General features: G+C 36.6%; 1 protein-coding gene across 10 annotated transcripts in view; it reads left to right on the plus strand.

Moving 5' to 3' along the window:
* The window catches only part of LOC111155910 (REV1, DNA directed polymerase), a 95,229-nt gene that overhangs the window by 56,223 nt on the left and 20,504 nt on the right, over positions 1-18,502 (plus strand). For 8 of the 10 annotated variants that reach the window (XR_002641162.1, XM_022516375.1, XM_022516377.1 and 5 more), the window contains 6 exons: positions 515-1,224; positions 3,782-3,889; positions 5,457-5,573; positions 10,309-10,417; positions 15,318-15,446; positions 18,141-18,295. Coding sequence is in view for 9 of the 10 variants with exons in the window: in XM_022516375.1 (XP_022372083.1) it covers positions 515-1,224; positions 3,782-3,889; positions 5,457-5,573; positions 10,309-10,417; positions 15,318-15,446; positions 18,141-18,295 (1,328 nt within the window). In the remaining variant the exon portion in view is untranslated. Of the gene's footprint in view, positions 1-514; positions 1,225-3,781; positions 3,890-5,456; positions 5,574-8,228; positions 8,250-10,308; positions 10,418-15,317; positions 15,447-18,140; positions 18,296-18,502 lie in introns of those variants that run through there. The other 2 variants (XM_022516376.1, XM_022516383.1) reach the window with 2 other exon arrangements.

Genomic DNA, 18,502 nt, shown 5'->3' on the forward strand with positions numbered 1-18,502 from the left:
TAGCAGTATTGGATTTAATGTGTTGAACAGTGCCTTATATAAAACTAAAACTAGGAATAATCATTCAAATTAAGTTTCTTGCCCATTTTTATGGGAGCTTTTTATATTGAGTCCCATAATTTATTGACTTCCTAGTAAATGCCAGACACTGTGCTTCAAATGGGATATTTAGAGATTACAAGTTCCATTTAATTTTTAGTGGGAAAAGTAATTGAAAATAGTTTTTATTTTTCTTCAATCTGAGATTCCATTGTATTTCTTCTTTGGGAGTGTTTGAAGTTTGGGGGGAAAAAAGCCCTAAAAGACTGTATATGTTCTAGAATTTTCCTAGTTACCTTGCTCCTTTGGTTTATCTGAGAATTATCTTTTGTTGGAAGAGAAAGAATATAAAATTTATGGCTTAATTTTTCACAGAAATATTGAAGTGCATATCTCTAAGACCCATGTTTACATTGAAAATGGTTTTAGCCTGAAACTCACATTAATTGAAATTAAATCTTCTTTCCTGCTATAGAAATCACATAATTAAGAAGATTGAGACAGAAAATGAAGTCAAAGTCAATGGAATGAACAGTTGGAATGAAGAAGATGCAAATAATGATTTTAATTTTATGGAGCTGGAGCAGATCTTTCCAGGAAGGAAACAAAATGGAATTCCGCATCACAGAGACAACACTGCCATTTTTAATGGACACACTCCTAGCTCTAATGGTGCCTTAAAGACGCAGGATTGCTTGGTGCCCATGGGCCACAGTATTGCCAGCAGGCTTTCCCCAGACTTCGCCCAGGGGGAGGAGCAGGCTGAGAAGAGCAGCACTGACTTCAGAGACTGCGTTGTGCACCTGTCGCAACAAAGCACTAGAAACACAGATGCCGTGCGGAATCCACACAGAACTAATTCCTTCTCCTTATCATCTTTGCACAGTAACACTAAAGTAAATGGTGCTCACCACTCCGCTGTTCAGGGGCCTTCAAGCACAAAAAGCACTTCTTCAATACCTACTCTTAGCAAGGCAGCACCTTCAGTGCCATCCAAATCTTCAGATTCCAGTTTTATTTCAGACTTCTATTCCCGCTCAAGACTGCATCACATATCAATGTGGAAGTGTGAATTGACTGAGTTTGTCAGTGCCCTACAAAGACAAAGTAGTGGTGTCTTTCCAGGAAGGGAAAAGTTAAAAAAAATGAAAACAGGCAGGTCTGCACTTGTTGTAACTGACACAGGTAGATACTAAAATTGTTTTCTTAAGAAACAATCATGCTTGACCATTTTGTTTTTAAGCTGTCATTGGTGCTTTGATCAGTACCAAGCTCTCATGATATAAAAGTCTTTAGAAATATCAGGATATGTAAGTTACAGTAAGCCTAGCAGATTAGAGAAAGCTTTCTTACTTATTAAACTATTTTTTACAAATTTAGATTTAAGTGTTGCTAACTGAATATTTTTAAGTAATTGAAACAGTAACAAGGTCGAGATTCTGAGCATTCATTCTTTATGTAGATTTTGTCAGTTGTTGAAGTTTTGAACTGTGTAAAATATTACTTGTATTCTATTCAGTGCATAAACTCCTGTAAGAATAAATTGGTTTGGCAAGAATAACTGTTAATTCCAGAAGCTGGCATCTTAATGATTTTTAAATTATTAAATAACTGACATAATAGCTATTGTAATTATAGTGGTAAACTTGTAGTGAGAGTATTTTCACATAAAAGTAGATGGGTTAATTGTATTTTGTTTTTTAATACTTGTCTTCAGAAGCAAACAAAACTAACAATTACAGGCTATATTTCTGTGCAGTCATTATCGATTAGTATCTGCTTTGAGGTTTACGATGTTTTTTTTTATAGAATATATGGTTTGGTTTGGTTTTTGGAGAGAGATCTTAGATTATTTAATACTACCCCTGAACTTAATAGCTGTGGAAATTGAGGTACAGAAGGAAGCTCATGGTTCTGTCCTAGAAAGTGACAGATCTTCTCCGTGTGGGTTTTTTTGTTATGTTTTGTTGTGTTTGATGTATTCCTAAATACTTCCTGTTCCTTATGAAATATTTCAGAATAATGTTATAGGTATTAGATTATTCATATATCATCCCTTCACCTTATATGGTGAAGGTCATTTAATTTTGAAAGCTTCAAAGAACTATTACAAATTAGTTTCATGAATGGGAATAAAATGTTATAATTTTTATAGTGTAGGAAAGCATTCAATAGATAGATGGTATATACATTCTGTACTGTTTGAATATTTAAAGCAGTTATTTTGGGTTGTTTACATTATGTTTATATAATACTTCTATACAGCAGAATTATGATTATTAAGATTTCTTTTATAAATAATTTCTTGAGATAATACAGGGCAGAGCGAGGAAGTACATGGCTTTGGAGTTCGATGATATAGCCTGAATCCGAACTCTGGCTCTGCCACTCCTACACTGCGGGACCATGGGCCAGTTAGTTCACCTCTCTGGGTCTCAGTTTCCTTTTCACAGTGAAGCAATAGGTAGTCCCCGGTGCCTACCTCATGGGCTTCTGAGCTTAGGGAAGATAACATGAACAAAGGCTTGGTGCCTTGCATGTAGTGAGAACTTGGTAAATGCTTTCACAGTCACAATTTGGTAAATGGAGTAGTCTGAACCTTTGGGGAGTAAAAGTGTAAGTTTTGGGAAAACTATCATGAAGACCTACCTTCAAGTACTAGTTTTTTTATCAGCAGAAGAACTCCTTTATGAGATTAGAACTTTTTATAAGCTCAGGGTTCTTATTTCCAAGACTTGTGTACCTTGGACCAGGACCAGGGAAAAGAGCTAAGGATGAAACCAATAAACAGGATAGCTTCTTATTGTGGCGGGATTGGTTAAATCGCCCTGGTAAATCAGAATATGTAGCTCAGAGGGATTAGAAGGCAAAGGCTTTAGGATAAGACACTCAGCCTTATCTTCTTGAAAGTGGCATATGTGCTTCAGAGCTGATTTTTAATAGTGTTTAATGGTCTAAGGAGGAAAGTTTGTGTGTACTTTTATATATATACAGATTTATATGTAGATTTCTGTTTTATAGAGTTTTCTCGATATATCTAGGGCAACAGTGTGATGGCGTGAGGGCTCAAATCAGACCACTTGGGGTTGATGACCAGCTCAGCCTCTTACTGGCTGCATAACACAGTTATTAACATAACATAATATTAGTCTGTAAAATGGGCATAATAAGATTACTTATTGCAGCATTGTTAGAATTTAAATACACATTAACCTCTTAAAATAGTGCATAACACCTACCACTCAATAACAGTAGCAATTTTTAGTTTTTTTTTTTTTTAATCAAGGAATGTTTGTAGACTGCATCAATATTATTTAAAGTTCCTTAGCTCCGTGTAACCAAATATTTGAAAACACCTTATACATTTCAATTAAATCTTCAGCACACAGAAATAACTCTAAGATAAACATTTAGACATACTTTGGATTAAAGATTTAATTATTAGAATATAGGTTATAAAAACATGAAATCTTCATAATTGATCTTAAACTATGCTTGGAAACTAAATGTGTATCTCTGGATTACTTTTAGAGCAAAAGAAACTGAAATTTGATGTCTCTCTTAAGGTGTGGTAGAAATGGTCTGTAATAGATTCTGGTTTTTTGTTTTTTGTTTTTTTTTTTTTTGAGACTTCATTCTACTTATAGGCACTTAAAAATACAGTTTCTAAAATTAAATAGACCTGATTTTTTTAAATATTAAAAATTAGTTTGGGGTTTGAATGTTCTCTTTTTCCTTCTAGGAAATATGTCAGTATTGAGTTCACCCAGGCATCAGAGCTGTATAATGCATGTTGATATGGATTGCTTCTTTGTATCAGTGGGTATACGAAATAGACCAGATCTCAAAGGTCTGTATTTTTGTTTATATTTTAAGAAAATTGAAATATTGTTATATGTTCTAAAGGATCTGAAAATCTTGAGAAATATTTATCTTAATTTTCCTTGGCAAAATAAATTCCTGCTTCCAAATTTTCTGGACTCTATTATCAAGAAAAATAAAGGGAAATTAGAAATGCTTTTTTCTCTCTAAAGAGGTCAGGTCTTTAGGGAAGAATACTCCTCTTCACCTGAAGGGTCTGTCATCTAAGACTAATATAGACTGGTATTGGGCATTTTCCATATTTTTATATGTTTACTATTACTGTGTTAACTAAATGGAAATTTTATGGTAGCATATGTTTGCAGCTTGGGTCACTGCTTTCTCTCTCTTGAGTAAATAACTTGATTAACTCTCCTGTTGCTAGTGCACATTCCAGCCTTTTGGTTGGAGAACAGTTTTGCATTATTGAATCGTTGATAAGACATGCTGTCGTCTTTGTTTGAATGGACTTTGTTCAGGTATTTGTGAGCTAGGCAGTACTTTTAATTATTCTGGGGTTTTTAGTAGTTCTCTCTGTGCTTGAAAGTTGTTAACTAGTAGCATTTTCTTCTGAGAGTCTGTCCTTTAAGGAGAGCCCAGAAGCTGCTGGGTTATTACTGGGGCTTTATTTTTGTCATGAGTAGCTACTGCTTAGGCTCTGAAAGGAGTATATAATGTTAAAGAATTGGGTTTATCCTGAAGAGTCACTCTGATGCAAAATTTTTATTCTGACAACAAAAACACTCAACATATATATGCATTATCCGTACTATTGCTTTGAAAGTTAACAATTCTTGGGGTGCCTGGGTGGCTCAGTGGGTTAAAGCCTCTGCCTTTGGCGCAGGTCATGATCCCAGGGTCCTGGTATCCAGCCCCGCATCAGACTCTCTGCTCGGTGGGGATCCAGTTTCCCCAGCTCTCTCTCTGCCTACTTGTGATCTCTGTCAAATAAATGAATAAAATCTTAAAAATAAAAATAAAAAAAGTTAACAATTCTCTTGTAATGCACACAAAAGGAAGGGATACATGAAAGAATTTATAACTAAACCAAAAACTGAGGGACTATATTCTCACATTTGATTATATAGTAGGTCAGATTGTAGTCCCTCTGCGTATATATTTGTGTTTCTCTTGCTGTAAAATTGAAAGATTAATTTAGATGTTACCTTACTTTTCTGATATGAGAAATATAAAACATCTAGATATAGTCCCCCCCCCCCATTCAAATCTAGGATCAGAGTTGACTTGTTTTCTACTGCAAGAAACAAACAAACAAAAAAACAATGGGAAGCAAAGGGATAGCATTGCTTTTAAGTTGAATAAATGTATCAAAGTTGTCATAGATGATTTAATTTAAGGGGGTGTTGAGAAACTTAGATGATCTTTGTATGGTAATTGATAACTTTAAAGATATTATCTCCTTTATGGATTAATGCCTCAAGAAAGCTAAAGAAAAAAATGTATTTTTTAAATCTTGTGAAAAACTTTCCATGTTGTCAGTGTTGTTAACATTCCTGTACTTAGATTTAGAAATAATTTTTTTCTTTTCCTCACAGGAAAACCAGTGGCTGTTACAAGTAACAGAGGCACAGGAAGGGCACCTTTACGTCCTGGTGCTAACCCCCAGTTGGAGTGGCAGTATTACCAGAATAAAATCCTTAAAGGCAAAGCAGGTACAAATGAGCTCTCTTTGAAGTCACAGTGCTCCTGTTGAAGACGTCTGGATTTTACTGCTGGTATTCTTGTTACAGAAATGAAAGAGTTGAGATAATTAGCTTTTTCATTCAGGGGTTTTAAAGGTGTCCGTGACATCTTAAAGCAAAATCTCTATGCAATACAAATGACTGGTTCATAGCCTTGCTTTGTTGAGTTAGATGATGATATTTTCTTAGGACAGAGAGTGAAGAATGTTTTATAAAGTGTGATTAGTTTGCTTTGTATACGTTTAGACTGAGGTTGAAAATAAATCCTGGACATCATTTTGTGGAAGCCTCTAGACCAGAGAGGTAATTACTAGTTGTTTGGTCACTGATCACAGTAGATACTAAAGTTCCTGTTGCTAAAGATTTGTATGAGTCAGTGGAATAAAAAACAGTAGGACTTTGTTTATTGGAATAAGAAGATAAATACCAGAAATCATTCCCCATGTCTTTGCTGAACCTGCTTTAACATTTTCTTGCCTTGCTGGCTTTTGAATTTTTGCTATTAATAAATAAAAATTGTAACTTAGACTATTCACATTATTATTAAGATTTTTACAACTGTTTTTCCCCCTCAGTAAATTCCCTGAGAAATGTTTTTGTAGAAATTAAATTCTTTGTCATTGATTAGTTTTCTCATGGATGTCTGCAAAGCCAAAAAAATTTTTAAATTAGTTTTCCAGAAAAATATTAATCAGAAAGTAGTCAGAAATTAGGTACACAGTGGAATGGACAGCAAGCCGTTAAATTTCATCCCAATTATTTCTGGTTCCTAGTTTTCAGTTATGAAAACTTGGGATTATTTTAGAAATGATCTCATTGAAGTTAAGGCAAAAGGAAAGCCCTGGACATTTCTGAGGACCTTTTTTTTGGATTACAGTCTTTTTTTGGCTGTGATTATCTGTTTATATGGTATGAGTACAAAACATTAATGATAGATATGTCTTTATGCTTCATGTGTATCTATTTTCCAGATTTCCTAAAGCTTTTCTTGGATTTTAAGTCTTTTATTAAGGTTTTTTAGTATTTTCTGTGTCGTGAGCAGGTCTTGGGGTAGTCATTATTGAGCTCGTTAACACTCAGTTGTATTGTGGTATGTGACAGTATGGGTGGTTTCTGAACTATTGGTTGTATGGTTTTTGTGGTAGGTTGGTTTTTCTTTTTGTATTTTCTGTGTGAGACTAAAAAGATGAGATCTTAAGTTCTAGAAAATAAGTAAGTAGCTTAAGGAAATGCATAATACTTGTTAACTATTGGGCACTCCGTAAAAAACTCTCTGAAGGAACGTTAAAAGAAGGAAAAATACCTTGAACATAGCATTTGGTAACGTCAGTCAGTTACCCAGCCCTCAGTTCCTCCAGCGGGTAGAATCTTGCGTTTGCCACGCACGTCTCTAGTTTCAGCAGTCTCCGTCAAGAAGTTTGGCCTTGGTAAGCGCACATTCCTTACAAGTAGCAGAGATCAAGTCCTCTTACATCTTTCCTTCCTTCATAGGTGATCTGACCATATGCAGTTTATTAACAGAATACGATTATTGGTTACTTAGTTATCTTCATCAGTTTAGCCACTGGATTTTCATAACATTGTAATGACCTTTTATAATTCACATCTCCTCCACCTCTAAATGTGGGTGGTAAGTTAGAAGATAAATATTAGGAAAATTACTGAAAATTCACTTGCCATTGAAAACTGTCAAAAAGAAATGTTTCTGTCACTAGACAAGGTGAATATGATAACTTTGCATTTTATATTCTTTTTTTTTTTTTTTTTTAACTCGGTATCATTCACTTTTATTTCCTAAGCCTTTGACCCATTAGGAGCTTACCAAAATATTTATAACATAAAATTACCAGATTGTCCTTTATTATAAAGTTTGGTTGCAGCTAACCTTGTACTTAGAACTTGTTTTTTCAATGCCTTTGTTCTTCTTTCCTTATTATTTCCTGATCTTTCTTTCTCTGGGTCCTGATCAGTCAGACACCAAATTTTAAAATATCGAGGATCAATTTAGGAATTAAACCTTTGGCTTCTGCACACTGGCTTTAAAAAAAAAATTCAGTTCTGATGTTTCGGCTTGTATGTCTGGGCAAAGTATTAGAACAGATAGCATCTTCAGCCCTTTATAGGTAGAAACTTTAGTTTCTTATTCGTCATATTCAAAAACTCTTTGTCTAAACGGACCAGCGTAACCAAGGCTCTCCATCCATGACTTCCTTTGGAAGCTGCTTCCTGAGCCATATTCACAGTGATGCTTCTCATTGATAGCCCCATTATTTGGAATCCATTTATACTCAAGATTTTGTGGTTGGGGCCTTTACCTCTTCTTGGATTCCAGGATGCAGATGTTTTTTTCTTATCCCTTCGACAACTTCAGTGTTCGTTCTAAAGAACAACAGTTTTTAAAATCATGTTAGTTATAGATTTATTCTCAGCGATTTCTTTTTCACAGACTTGGGTCCTGGCTTCTGATTTCTCCAACCGTTCCTCCACATTCTTCATGTGCCCGTCTAGTTTGTCAAGTTTTGATGAGCAGTTCTCTACTTTGCCCTCCACTGAGGACAGTGTGTCCCTGAATTTCCCTGAGTCTCCCTTGAAGCAACTCACTGCGCTCGTGGAGGGATCCACGCACTCTGCTGCACTGTGGAAAAGGTCAGCCAGCCCAGTGAAGAGAAAACACGAGGTGGTGCTTCTCAGGCAGGGCGTTGGGAGCCCAGGAACCACAGACTGTTCTCACCTCAAGCATGATTTTTTCTGTAATTTTCAAGACAAGTATTGTAGATTATTTGACTAGACCTTCAAATATAAGTCCCCTAGCTCCCCAACTTTTAAGCCTAAGGTCATGGTTATACCTGTGAAAGGCAGCTGGTTGTGGCTCTTCAGGCTTCAACTCTGTTGTTGGTTGGGTTAGTAGCAACCTCTCTTGAACTGTGATACTGACAATCCTGAAATTCTTGCAGATCTTCAGCTTAGAATAATGGGCTAGGAAAGCAGATATTTAGCCTTCTAAGATGTTTCAGGAAAATGGGGAAGTCTGCTCTGCATTCTGTTTTTATTTGTCATGGTATATGTTTAGCATAATATATCTGGAATCATGGCTTAGATTATATACTCTGCTGTTTTAATTTTTGAGGCAAGTGGGATTTGAGCACATTAAGATATCAGTCCTTACAGTTTGGTTTGCATTTATCCTTTGTGTGTATGGGTGCCGGAATCCAAAAATGCTTATGTGAGTTGCAGAATTGGGTAAAAGACGTTGACAATTTCTGGAGTCAAACCAGGAAGAGCTATTTTAGCCCACAAAGCTATTCTGGTGGTGCTTTAACTTGGCTGATTTCTCATGGAATGTTATGTCTCTGAAATAAGCAGAAAAGAAGTATTTGGTTTGTTGCTTATATGTTGTCATAATGTACTCAAAATAGGTTTGTCTAGAATTAATTGAAATGGTATATCTTGCCTTATTTTACTAACTAATGGCATTTTTGTTCATAGTATTAGAGGTATGAGTGAGATTGTGTTTTAAGAATATATGTTTTTAGAGTATATTCTTGGAACGTAGTAGTATCTCAAGAGACCAGGAACTGAAGTTGTGTTTTAATCTTTCTCAATTGCTGGTGAAGTTAGAGGTGGTAATGGAAGTAAAGTGGCATGTAGTCAGTGCTCGCTAGATATATGCTTTTATAATCTTGTGTGAAGCTATAAATTTGGCTTAGATATTAAGAAATACTAGTGAGTGGTACAATTAGGCTTGAGTCGTTTTCTGTAGAGCAGTTGGTATTCTGATCACACTTGAATGTTTTTAATTCAACATGTGTTGTTAAACCATTAAGTAGAATTTACTGTGAGGGGGGCATATTATGAAGCTCTTTTACCTGATGTGTGTTCAAAAGAAAATTCTTTAATTTAGGATGAAACCTCTTGAGATATGTGACCTACTGAATTGTTTGATCGAATGACTTGTAGGAAGTTGGCGTTTGTTGTTCGTGGTATTAAGTAGGTTTCAGTTTTGCAGGTACTTTATTTAGGAAACAGCAAAGAACATTCAGAGAAATATGTATTTTCCTTTAACTGTTTCCCATTTCAGGGAGCTGTATAATCCTTTCGAGAATATAGGAGGGAATTCGTCATCCTGATAACTTTTCATCCTTTTTTATCTCAAGAGACTGTTAAAGGGATAGTTTATATTTGTCTTTTGATACATTTTGTAAAAAACAACAACAACAACAGACCAAACAAACATTTACTCATACGCAACACTTTGAATTTATTGTGTTTTTGTCTGACCACTGGTGAAGTTTATAATGGAAGTAACCCATGTTAGAGCTATAGGTTTTCTTTCTTTCTTTCTTTCTTTCTTTATTTTTAAAATATTTTATTTATTTATTTGACACAGAGAGAGATCACAAGTAGGCAGAGAGGCAGGCAGAGAGAAAGGGGGAAGCAGGCTCCCTGCCAAGCAGAGAGGCTGACCTGGGGCTCAATCCCAGCACCCTGAGATCATGACTTGAGCTGAAGGCAGAGGCTTACTCACTGAGCCACCCAGGTGCCCCTAGGTTTTCTTTTATTAAGTAAGACCAGTACAAATGGATGTAACTATATTTCGAATTTATTAAGCATTTGTATATGAAAGGAATGGAAAATATATTTCTTGAATGAAAGTGAAGAAAAACAAGTTTTTAATGTATAATCATTAAATTTTATATTTTTAAAGCAGAGATACCAGATTCATCGTTGTGGGAGAACCAAGATTCTGCACAAGCAAATGGGATTGATTCTGTTTTATCAAAGGCTGAAATTGCCTCTTGTAGTTATGAAGCCAGGTATGTGGAAATTAAATGTGTTGTAATCCTAATAAATAGTTACTTAATCATTTTTACAGACTCTTTTGAAGTGGATTCAGATGTGCCAGTCAGACCTGTGTTACACACATTTTATGGGAAGAAATATTTCAGGGCTTCATCCCTTCAGTTCTTTTTTCCTTTCACAAATGCTAGATGACTTTAAATAAATACTGTAGTTTCCTGAGGAATCAGTACATCCAACAGTGGAAACCAAAAGAAATTGGACATTGTCGTTTGAAGATTATTTTTTAAAGATTTTATTTACTTTTTTGAGAGAGTGAGACAGACAGAGCACAGGCAGGACAAGGGGCAGGGAAGAGGGAGATGCAGACTCCCCACTGAGCAGGGAGCCTGATGTGGGGCCTGGTCCCAGAACTTCGGGATCATGTCTTTTTTAAACCATTATCTTTTTGAAGTTTGAAATTAAAGAATTAGATATTTTAAAAAAGTTTTTTAAAGATTTTGTTTATTCATTTGAGAGAGTGTTGATGAGGAGAGGGGCAGAGCGGGAGGGAGAAGAAGGGAAAGAATCCCAAGCAGACTCCCATGCTGAGTGCAGAGCCCAGCATGGGGCTCGATCCCATGACCCTGAAATCATGCCATGACCCTGAAATCATGACATGAGCCAAAATCAAGAGTTGAACACTCAAGTGAGCCACCAGGGTGCCCCAGAGAATTAGATTTTTTTTTAATGGAAGAGAGCCTTAACGTTCTTCTGGTCTAATCATTCTTTTTTATAGCTAAGAAAAATCCCTTGTAATTTAAAACTCCTCTAACACTTAGTATTTTCTTCACAATAATGTTAAAACTGGATCACCTATTAAATTACAAGTAAATGATTTTGTATTGGTATACCCAATAATCTCCTCACTTAAAATTGTAGAGTGTTGTCAACTCATTAGTACAAACTTGTCTGTAGATCTCTAACTTACCATAAGCTTAACTCTCAGTACAATGGGCTGTTTCAGTACAAGGAGAAACAGACATATGTATGTCTTCCTCATACTTAAAAAAAAAGAATCATTTAAAAATAATCAATTGTAATAGTTGTAAAACTAGAGGGAGTGGTAATGAATTGATTATTTTTTTGAAAAAAGATTATTTATTTATTTATTTGTCAGAGAGAAAGAGTGAGTGAGCACAAGCAGGGAGAGTAGCAGACAGAGTAGGAGGGAGAAGCATGCTCCCCGCTGAGCAGGGAAACTGATGTGGGGCTCGATCCCAGGACCCTGGGATCATGACCTGAACTGAATGAAGGCAGCTGCTCACCAACTGAGCCACCCAGGTGTCCCTGAATTAATTAATTTAAAAGAACAGTCTTTATGGTTTTTCTTTCCTGATAACTGAACAGATGTTTTTACCTTTATAACACAGCAAGTATTTACATATTGTTGGCAAATGTTAAAGTATTTAATAATAAACAGAGTCCTCTACCAGTTATATATTTCAGTCTTTTTTATTTATGGCTTTGTCATTCATACTTTTCTTATTGAGATATAATTGACATACAACATTATATTAGTTTCAGGTGTACAACATAATGATTTGATACATGTAACATTTTTCAGTCCTGATTAAAAGTTGGGATTGTTCAAGGAGGTCTAATAGGAACAAAAAATATTTCAGTATCATCTAACTGAAATAGTTTTAAAATCTTGCCAGTTATTTTATTAAAAAGATACTTAAGAAAACTTTATAATCAGACATTTATAATTATAAAATACTTAAATTACTTTCCATTTATGACATGTGGAACTTTTACTCCTGGACTGACTTTGCCTTTCTTATTGACAAAATTACATTTTAACCTTTTTCATTGTTGGTTGGTAATGTAGCCCAAGAATTGAAAACTTTAATAAAAATGATAAGACAAATACCAGATGCATTCTGGATTTTTTATTAGCCCAGGCAGTTCAGAGCTGATTTTGTTTTGTGCTCAGTAAGGCTAGTCTTTTTTTCCCCACTGAGTTACTGTGTGACAATGTGTGGATCTGGTGGCTGGACAGTTGATTTCACATCTGGAGGGTGTGGGGAAGCTTGGGAATGCTCTGTCAGTGTTTGAGTTCTGCTCAGCTGGTGGTGAAATGAAAGCCCCACCCTCTGTACTGCCTGAAGGATGTCCCTTCTAGTTCGGCACCCCCAAGCTGAGTGCTGGCCACCAAGTAGGTTGGGTGGGAGGGATAAGAAGTCCGCCTCAGGGGTGAAAGTATTTTCCTGTTCCTGAGGGCTTTGGACTCAAGTAGCCACAGCTGTGTAGGTGCTAGGCGCTTTTGGTGTTTGGATGTTGTGGTCGTGTTGCATCAGAGATGGTGTTGTCAAGCTGAATGTAATGCAGAATAATTGGGGTGACAATATATAGGCCAAAGGCAAGACGCTTAGTTGGTGATTGTTTTAAGGAGATACATAAAGTGATGAGAAAAGGAATTTGAAAGTTAAGAGGGAAAAAAGCCCACACAACCCACAGCAGTGGGGTTTCGTTTCTTAATTATGATTTTCATTTTGTAGAAAGCAGTTGATAATAAAAGTCTCTAGAAAACAGTTCTTAGATACCCTTTTCTTGTGGCTGTCCTGTAATTATATTTTCCTTAGGTGAGAAGATTTTTTAAAAATATGTATATCCACAGTTGCATCAGAGAAATGTTTCTGGGGCTGGAGTGGGGACTAGATTGTGGGGATGATCATCCCAGGTTTATGCATTCATGAATTTCCGATAGACACAGACTTATCATGGGTCTCAAAGGATGGTGTGTGCCCACGAGATGGTAGAACTCATGGAGAGGTAGGATGTATATACAAAGGCTAGAATATGCATTACTGTTATTCGTTTTGCTTATCAGAAAGAGCAAGCTTCATACAGAACAAGAAGGTAGATAGGCAGATGAATACGTAGTGATCTACAAATATCCTTGAATCACATATTTTTTAAGATCAAATAATTTTTAAATGATTTCTAAGGATGCTTTACTGTATTTATTGATACGGATACCTGTTAACACGCTGAATGGACAGTGACCTACATGTGCAATGTAAGCCTGAGAATAATTGCTTTCTGTAGCACACGCTGATGGAGTATTGGTGGTTTTTCCTGCATGGGACCTAGTTGACAGAAGTAGATAAGTCACCGTAGCAAAAAGTCACTTCCGACTGTTGGATATTTGCCTTTACTCCTTTATTTTCTGTGAAACAAATCCAGTTTCCCAACTACCAACTCCGAGTGTTTTGCTTCCCTTAGTTACAGGAAATCTCTTAATTTTCCTTTTTTGTTTATAATTTCCTTACCATTTCTAGTGGCTCCTAAGCATTTCTCTCCAAGCTGTAAATGTGCACAAGTACATAAGTAGTTGTATTACGTTTTCCTAAGTAATATGCCCTTGAAAATTTTTGAATAAGTGGAAAAAATTATAGTAAATATAATGTTATAACAATTATGTAACACATTTTTCAAAAAATGAGTAATTACCTTTAATTTGTAAGCTTAGCTTTTGCATGCTGATCCTACATACCCAGCATTATCGAAAATGTCTTAAATTGTATGTGATTTTATATAGACTTCAAAACTATTATATATATACTTCTCTGCCTTACAAAATAAGGTCCATTGATTATAATCTGACTTGTGCTGGGTGAGTGCAGGGTCATCCTTGTGAACATCATGGGGTCTGTTTTGTTCACCATCTTTTGCCTACCACCTCACAAAATGCCCAAGACATAAATTTTTGTTGAATGAATGAAAAAATATTCTTCACCATGCTGTTTGTCACTCGTAACTTCTTTCACTGTCACTTTTCCTTCCTGTTAGAATATTTGTCATCTACTGAGAGCTTTGCAGTCAGATAATTTATTACTGTTTTCCTGTCCATAAAAAATGCATATGATTTTGCCTTTACCTCTGAATAACTTGGGGCATTCTTTTCCGTGGTGGCTCTCAGTTGTGGTCTGAGATGGGGAGGGTGCCAGAGACCTCTGAGTAATTAAAGCCTAGTAAATATTTATTGCATGAATGTATAGAATAACTATTTGTTGTATTTACATAGGAGCATATAATCTGGTGAAATGGTGCTTCTTATTTTGCTTGTGCTTTTACTTTGAGGTATTTTTTTTTCTTGATTCATGGCAAAGTGGTCAAATGGAATTTTACTAATTAAGTATAATTCCATGATTATAGTTTTGTGCCGAGTGCTCCAAATATCAAAGGTAATGTGGGGCATTGAGACACACAAAAGATTTAAAATTTACCATTTTCAATTAGGTCCCTCAAAGTTCTGGAACCCTGGCTCCTGCCCAGAGTGATATGCTACCATATACAATGCTGTTGGCATCTCAACCACTGTGGAGCCACTTCAGGAGCATGGAATTGGTCAATTGGGAATTGGGTGGTAATAGGATGAGTACATTTTGTCTGTTTGTCACATAGCACTGTTTTGTGTAGTTCTTTCGTATATATTCTTTGTCTTTGGGGGACGAATCCTGGCCAAACTGTGCCATGTGATAGGGGAAGAAAACCTCTTTTGACAGTACATTCCTGCTCTGAGGTGGTTGTGATATCACCAGCATATGGCATGCTGGCATCTCTGCAAAGGGGCCAGAGGTCTGAGTCTTTGGAGAAAGCTTCAGATACAGACAAGAGCCAAATCTGGTTTTTAATAACATTTTGGTACATCTACATGTCATTTACACTAATCAGACCATTGTGCAATTTTCTTTTGGGAGGAAATCAAACTTACTAGTTTTCTTAATGCTTGTTGTTTATCCCTAATGAGAATTAAGTGAAATTTGTATATTGGTGGCATGGGGAAGACACTGTCAACACTTGATATTTGATTAAGCATTTGAAAATTAGTCCTAGTCTTACCTCCATTGTGTTTTATTCTTTCTCTAGACAAGTTGGCATCAGGAATGGAATGTTTTTTGGGCAAGCTAAACAACTTTGTCCCAGTCTTCAAGCTGTTCCATATGATTTTCATGCATATAAGGAAGTTGCACGAACAATGTATGAAACACTGGCAAGGTACAGCAAACACTGTGGTCACTTCCACGTCTCTTCTTCTTCTTCTTTTATCTAATAGTGAAGAGGGTCTGGTGTTCTTTAGGGGTGTCCTGGCCACTTTTGCTGGATGCTTCTCTCTTTCAGGAGCCCTTTCCTCAGTCAGCCCAATAATCAGTAGTTCAGTCTTAAGGGACATGTTGGCACTGCTCAGACTGTTCTGATGCTTCCTGATGTCAGTGGAAATTGATTCTCTGCCTGTAGAACTTCATGGCTCTCGTTTTCTTCCTCTGGAAGCAGACTGACAAAGGATTGGCATTTTTTAGCCTTATTTTCTTTTATTACATTTGAATTATAGTTTTGTTTATAGAACTGATGGGTTAACAAGTAGAGACTCTAAAACCATTTATCTTCTAAAATCATTAGGTATGCCAAAAGTTAGTTTTTATAAAACTTAGTTTTTAGCAATAGTTTGTGGGTGGTTGATTAGTTGGCTTGAGAAAAGATTAACTTTTATTTATAGTACAGGTATATTTCAAAGCTCAAAATTTAAAATAAGTCATGGCAGGCTGTGTATACGCTATAGCAGAAGATGGAATATTTTTTCTATAAAGAGCTAGATAAGGTCTGTGTTCCAGCTCTTCAACTCTGCTGTATAAAGTGAAAGCCACAGGGGCACTTGAGTGGCTCAGTGGATTAAAGCCTCTGCCTTCAGCTCAGGTCATGATCCCAGGGTCCTGGGATCGAGCCCTGCATCAGGCTCTCTGCTCAGCAGGGAGCCTGCTTCCTCCTCTCTCTCTGCCTGCCTCTCTGCCTGCTTGTGATCTGTGTCTGTCAAATAAATAAATAGAATCTTTAAAGTGAAGACAGATACACTGGTGAATGGGTATGGTTGTGTGCCATTAAATATTTATTTACCTAAACAGGCATCTGGACAGTAGGCCAAGGTTCGTTGACCTTTGGAGTGTATTAATGTTCTAAGAGATACGTCTTGCACCTCTGTCTTCACCTCTTCCTCTCCCTTCTTATGCATGATTTTGAATATTTATAGAGTATCTGTGAAGTACAAATAGTTGTTAATACAGCTGGTCCTACAAAGAGAAACGAGATGCACTCTCTATTGAGCAGGAGAGAGAAAATACAAGGAATAGATGAAAGTTATCTTGCATTAGTATTAGTATGTAGGTCTGAGTGCTGAATAAGTCATTAATAATCACAGCTGTCCTTAAGATCTCACCTGTGTGAATGTTGGTGTTACCAAGTGGAAAGTGTGCTTTTTAAATCCTGTTCCAGAGCTGAGCTCAAGAGAAGCATCCAAGTGAGGGCTGGGAGTGGATGATTGAGCTGGATATGGTCTCCCGTGTTCTGTGTTCCAAGCATCATGGCATTCAGGCAGCTGCCTGCCTGAATCTCACATCAGGAGGATTTGAGAGAGAGCCATGACACGTACTAGTCCTGAGATCCTTTTAGTCTGAGGAGACACTGTCAGTGGCATGTGGCTATACTTGGGGGAAAAAATGGCACAGTGTTACTCTTTTCACATCCTTTGGAAATCCTTGGTTTCATATTCTCCACACCTCGGGCAGCTTTCACTGGGAGGTAGAATTCCTCCTGCCAGGTATACCCTTCTGCTCTTACAGATTTCACCCTTTATTTAAGTGTAATAAAACACTAATTTCTTTTTTTTTTTTTTTAAAGATTTTATTTATTTATTTGAGAGGCAGAGATCACAAGTAGGCTGAGAGGCAGGCAGAGAGAGAAAGGGAAGCAGGCTCCCTGCTGAGCAGAGAGCCCGATGCGGGACTCGATCCCAGCACCCTGGGATCATGACCTGAGCCGAAGGCAGAGGCTTTAACCCATTGAGCCACCCAGGCGCCCCCAAAACACTCATTTCTTAAATGAATACAGATATTTATTCTTAAATGAATCAGCCAGTTATTCCGATCTGTAACCTGCAGCAAGATGTAGGTGAGACAAGGCATAGTCTACGTTACCATCTAGATTATTGAAGGTACGTTTTTGACCTTGAGGCATTTCTGGTTGCCTTCCATTTGTGTTCTGCATATTTAATTAGCTTTGGAGCCATAGGACAGCTCTGTTCTTCCTTTTCCTCTTCTCTAGCTAATTAAAACAAGTCCTTTGTGTCAGTAGATCGTGATCAAAACCCACAGTATTTCCACATTCAGGGAATGTAGTTGGTGTTCTTTCAGACAGGTATTTGGGGGTGATTGACCTTTATATCCTGTATTCTAAGTCTGCTACAGTAAAAGGTATTTAATCGTATTTTTATTTAGGAGATCATCAATTACTTGATTTATGTGATTTTTTTAATCTGTTCAGGATTCTGGTAAACCATGTTTGAACAGTTTTTAGATTAAATGTTATGACAGTTCTAATTCGCCCACTCCTTTTAGCTATTCAGAGCTTTACAAAGGTATCCTCAGCATAAGGGAAACTGAAATGATAATTTCTGCTATATTTTTGGTAGTTAATATGGAAAAAGAAAATACCAGTTAATTAGTTCTGTAGTTAAAAGTTAGGTGACTAATAATGGCACTTGGGCCACTTTAATTAAAATGCTAATACTTTTTAGCATTTTAAAAAGTCTTAAAAGAAAATGTAATAAAAGATGCCAGAGGAAGACTGGACTTTGCCACATTTGTGTCTCCTTAAGGGCAAGCTGCTGAGTGATGCATTGCTTTTGCTTTGTGTTGACAGCTACACTCATAACATTGAAGCTGTCAGTTGTGATGAAGCACTGGTAGACATCACGGAGATCCTTGCAGAGACCAGACTTACTCCTGATGAATTTGCAAATGCTGTCCGCATGGAAATCAAAGACCAGACGAAATGTGCGGCCTCCGTTGGAATTGGTTAGTATCCAGCTTATCTTGTACCTTTTCCTTTACTCAAAGCATTGCTTTATGATCATTGGATATCATTTAATCTTTAGGAGTGATTTTTTAGATTTTGTTTTTTTTACCATACTGCATAGACCTCTGACATCTAAGACCCTTCTTAGCATTGCTCAAATTTGTGCAGTACGTGAGGTAGACGTGTTAGAAAGGCAAGTAAATGGT

This window comes from Enhydra lutris, unplaced genomic scaffold (assembly GCF_002288905.1).
Source record: "Enhydra lutris kenyoni isolate GAN:26980312 unplaced genomic scaffold, ASM228890v2 scaffoldscaffold44, whole genome shotgun sequence".
Lineage (NCBI taxonomy): Eukaryota > Metazoa > Chordata > Mammalia > Carnivora > Mustelidae > Enhydra > Enhydra lutris.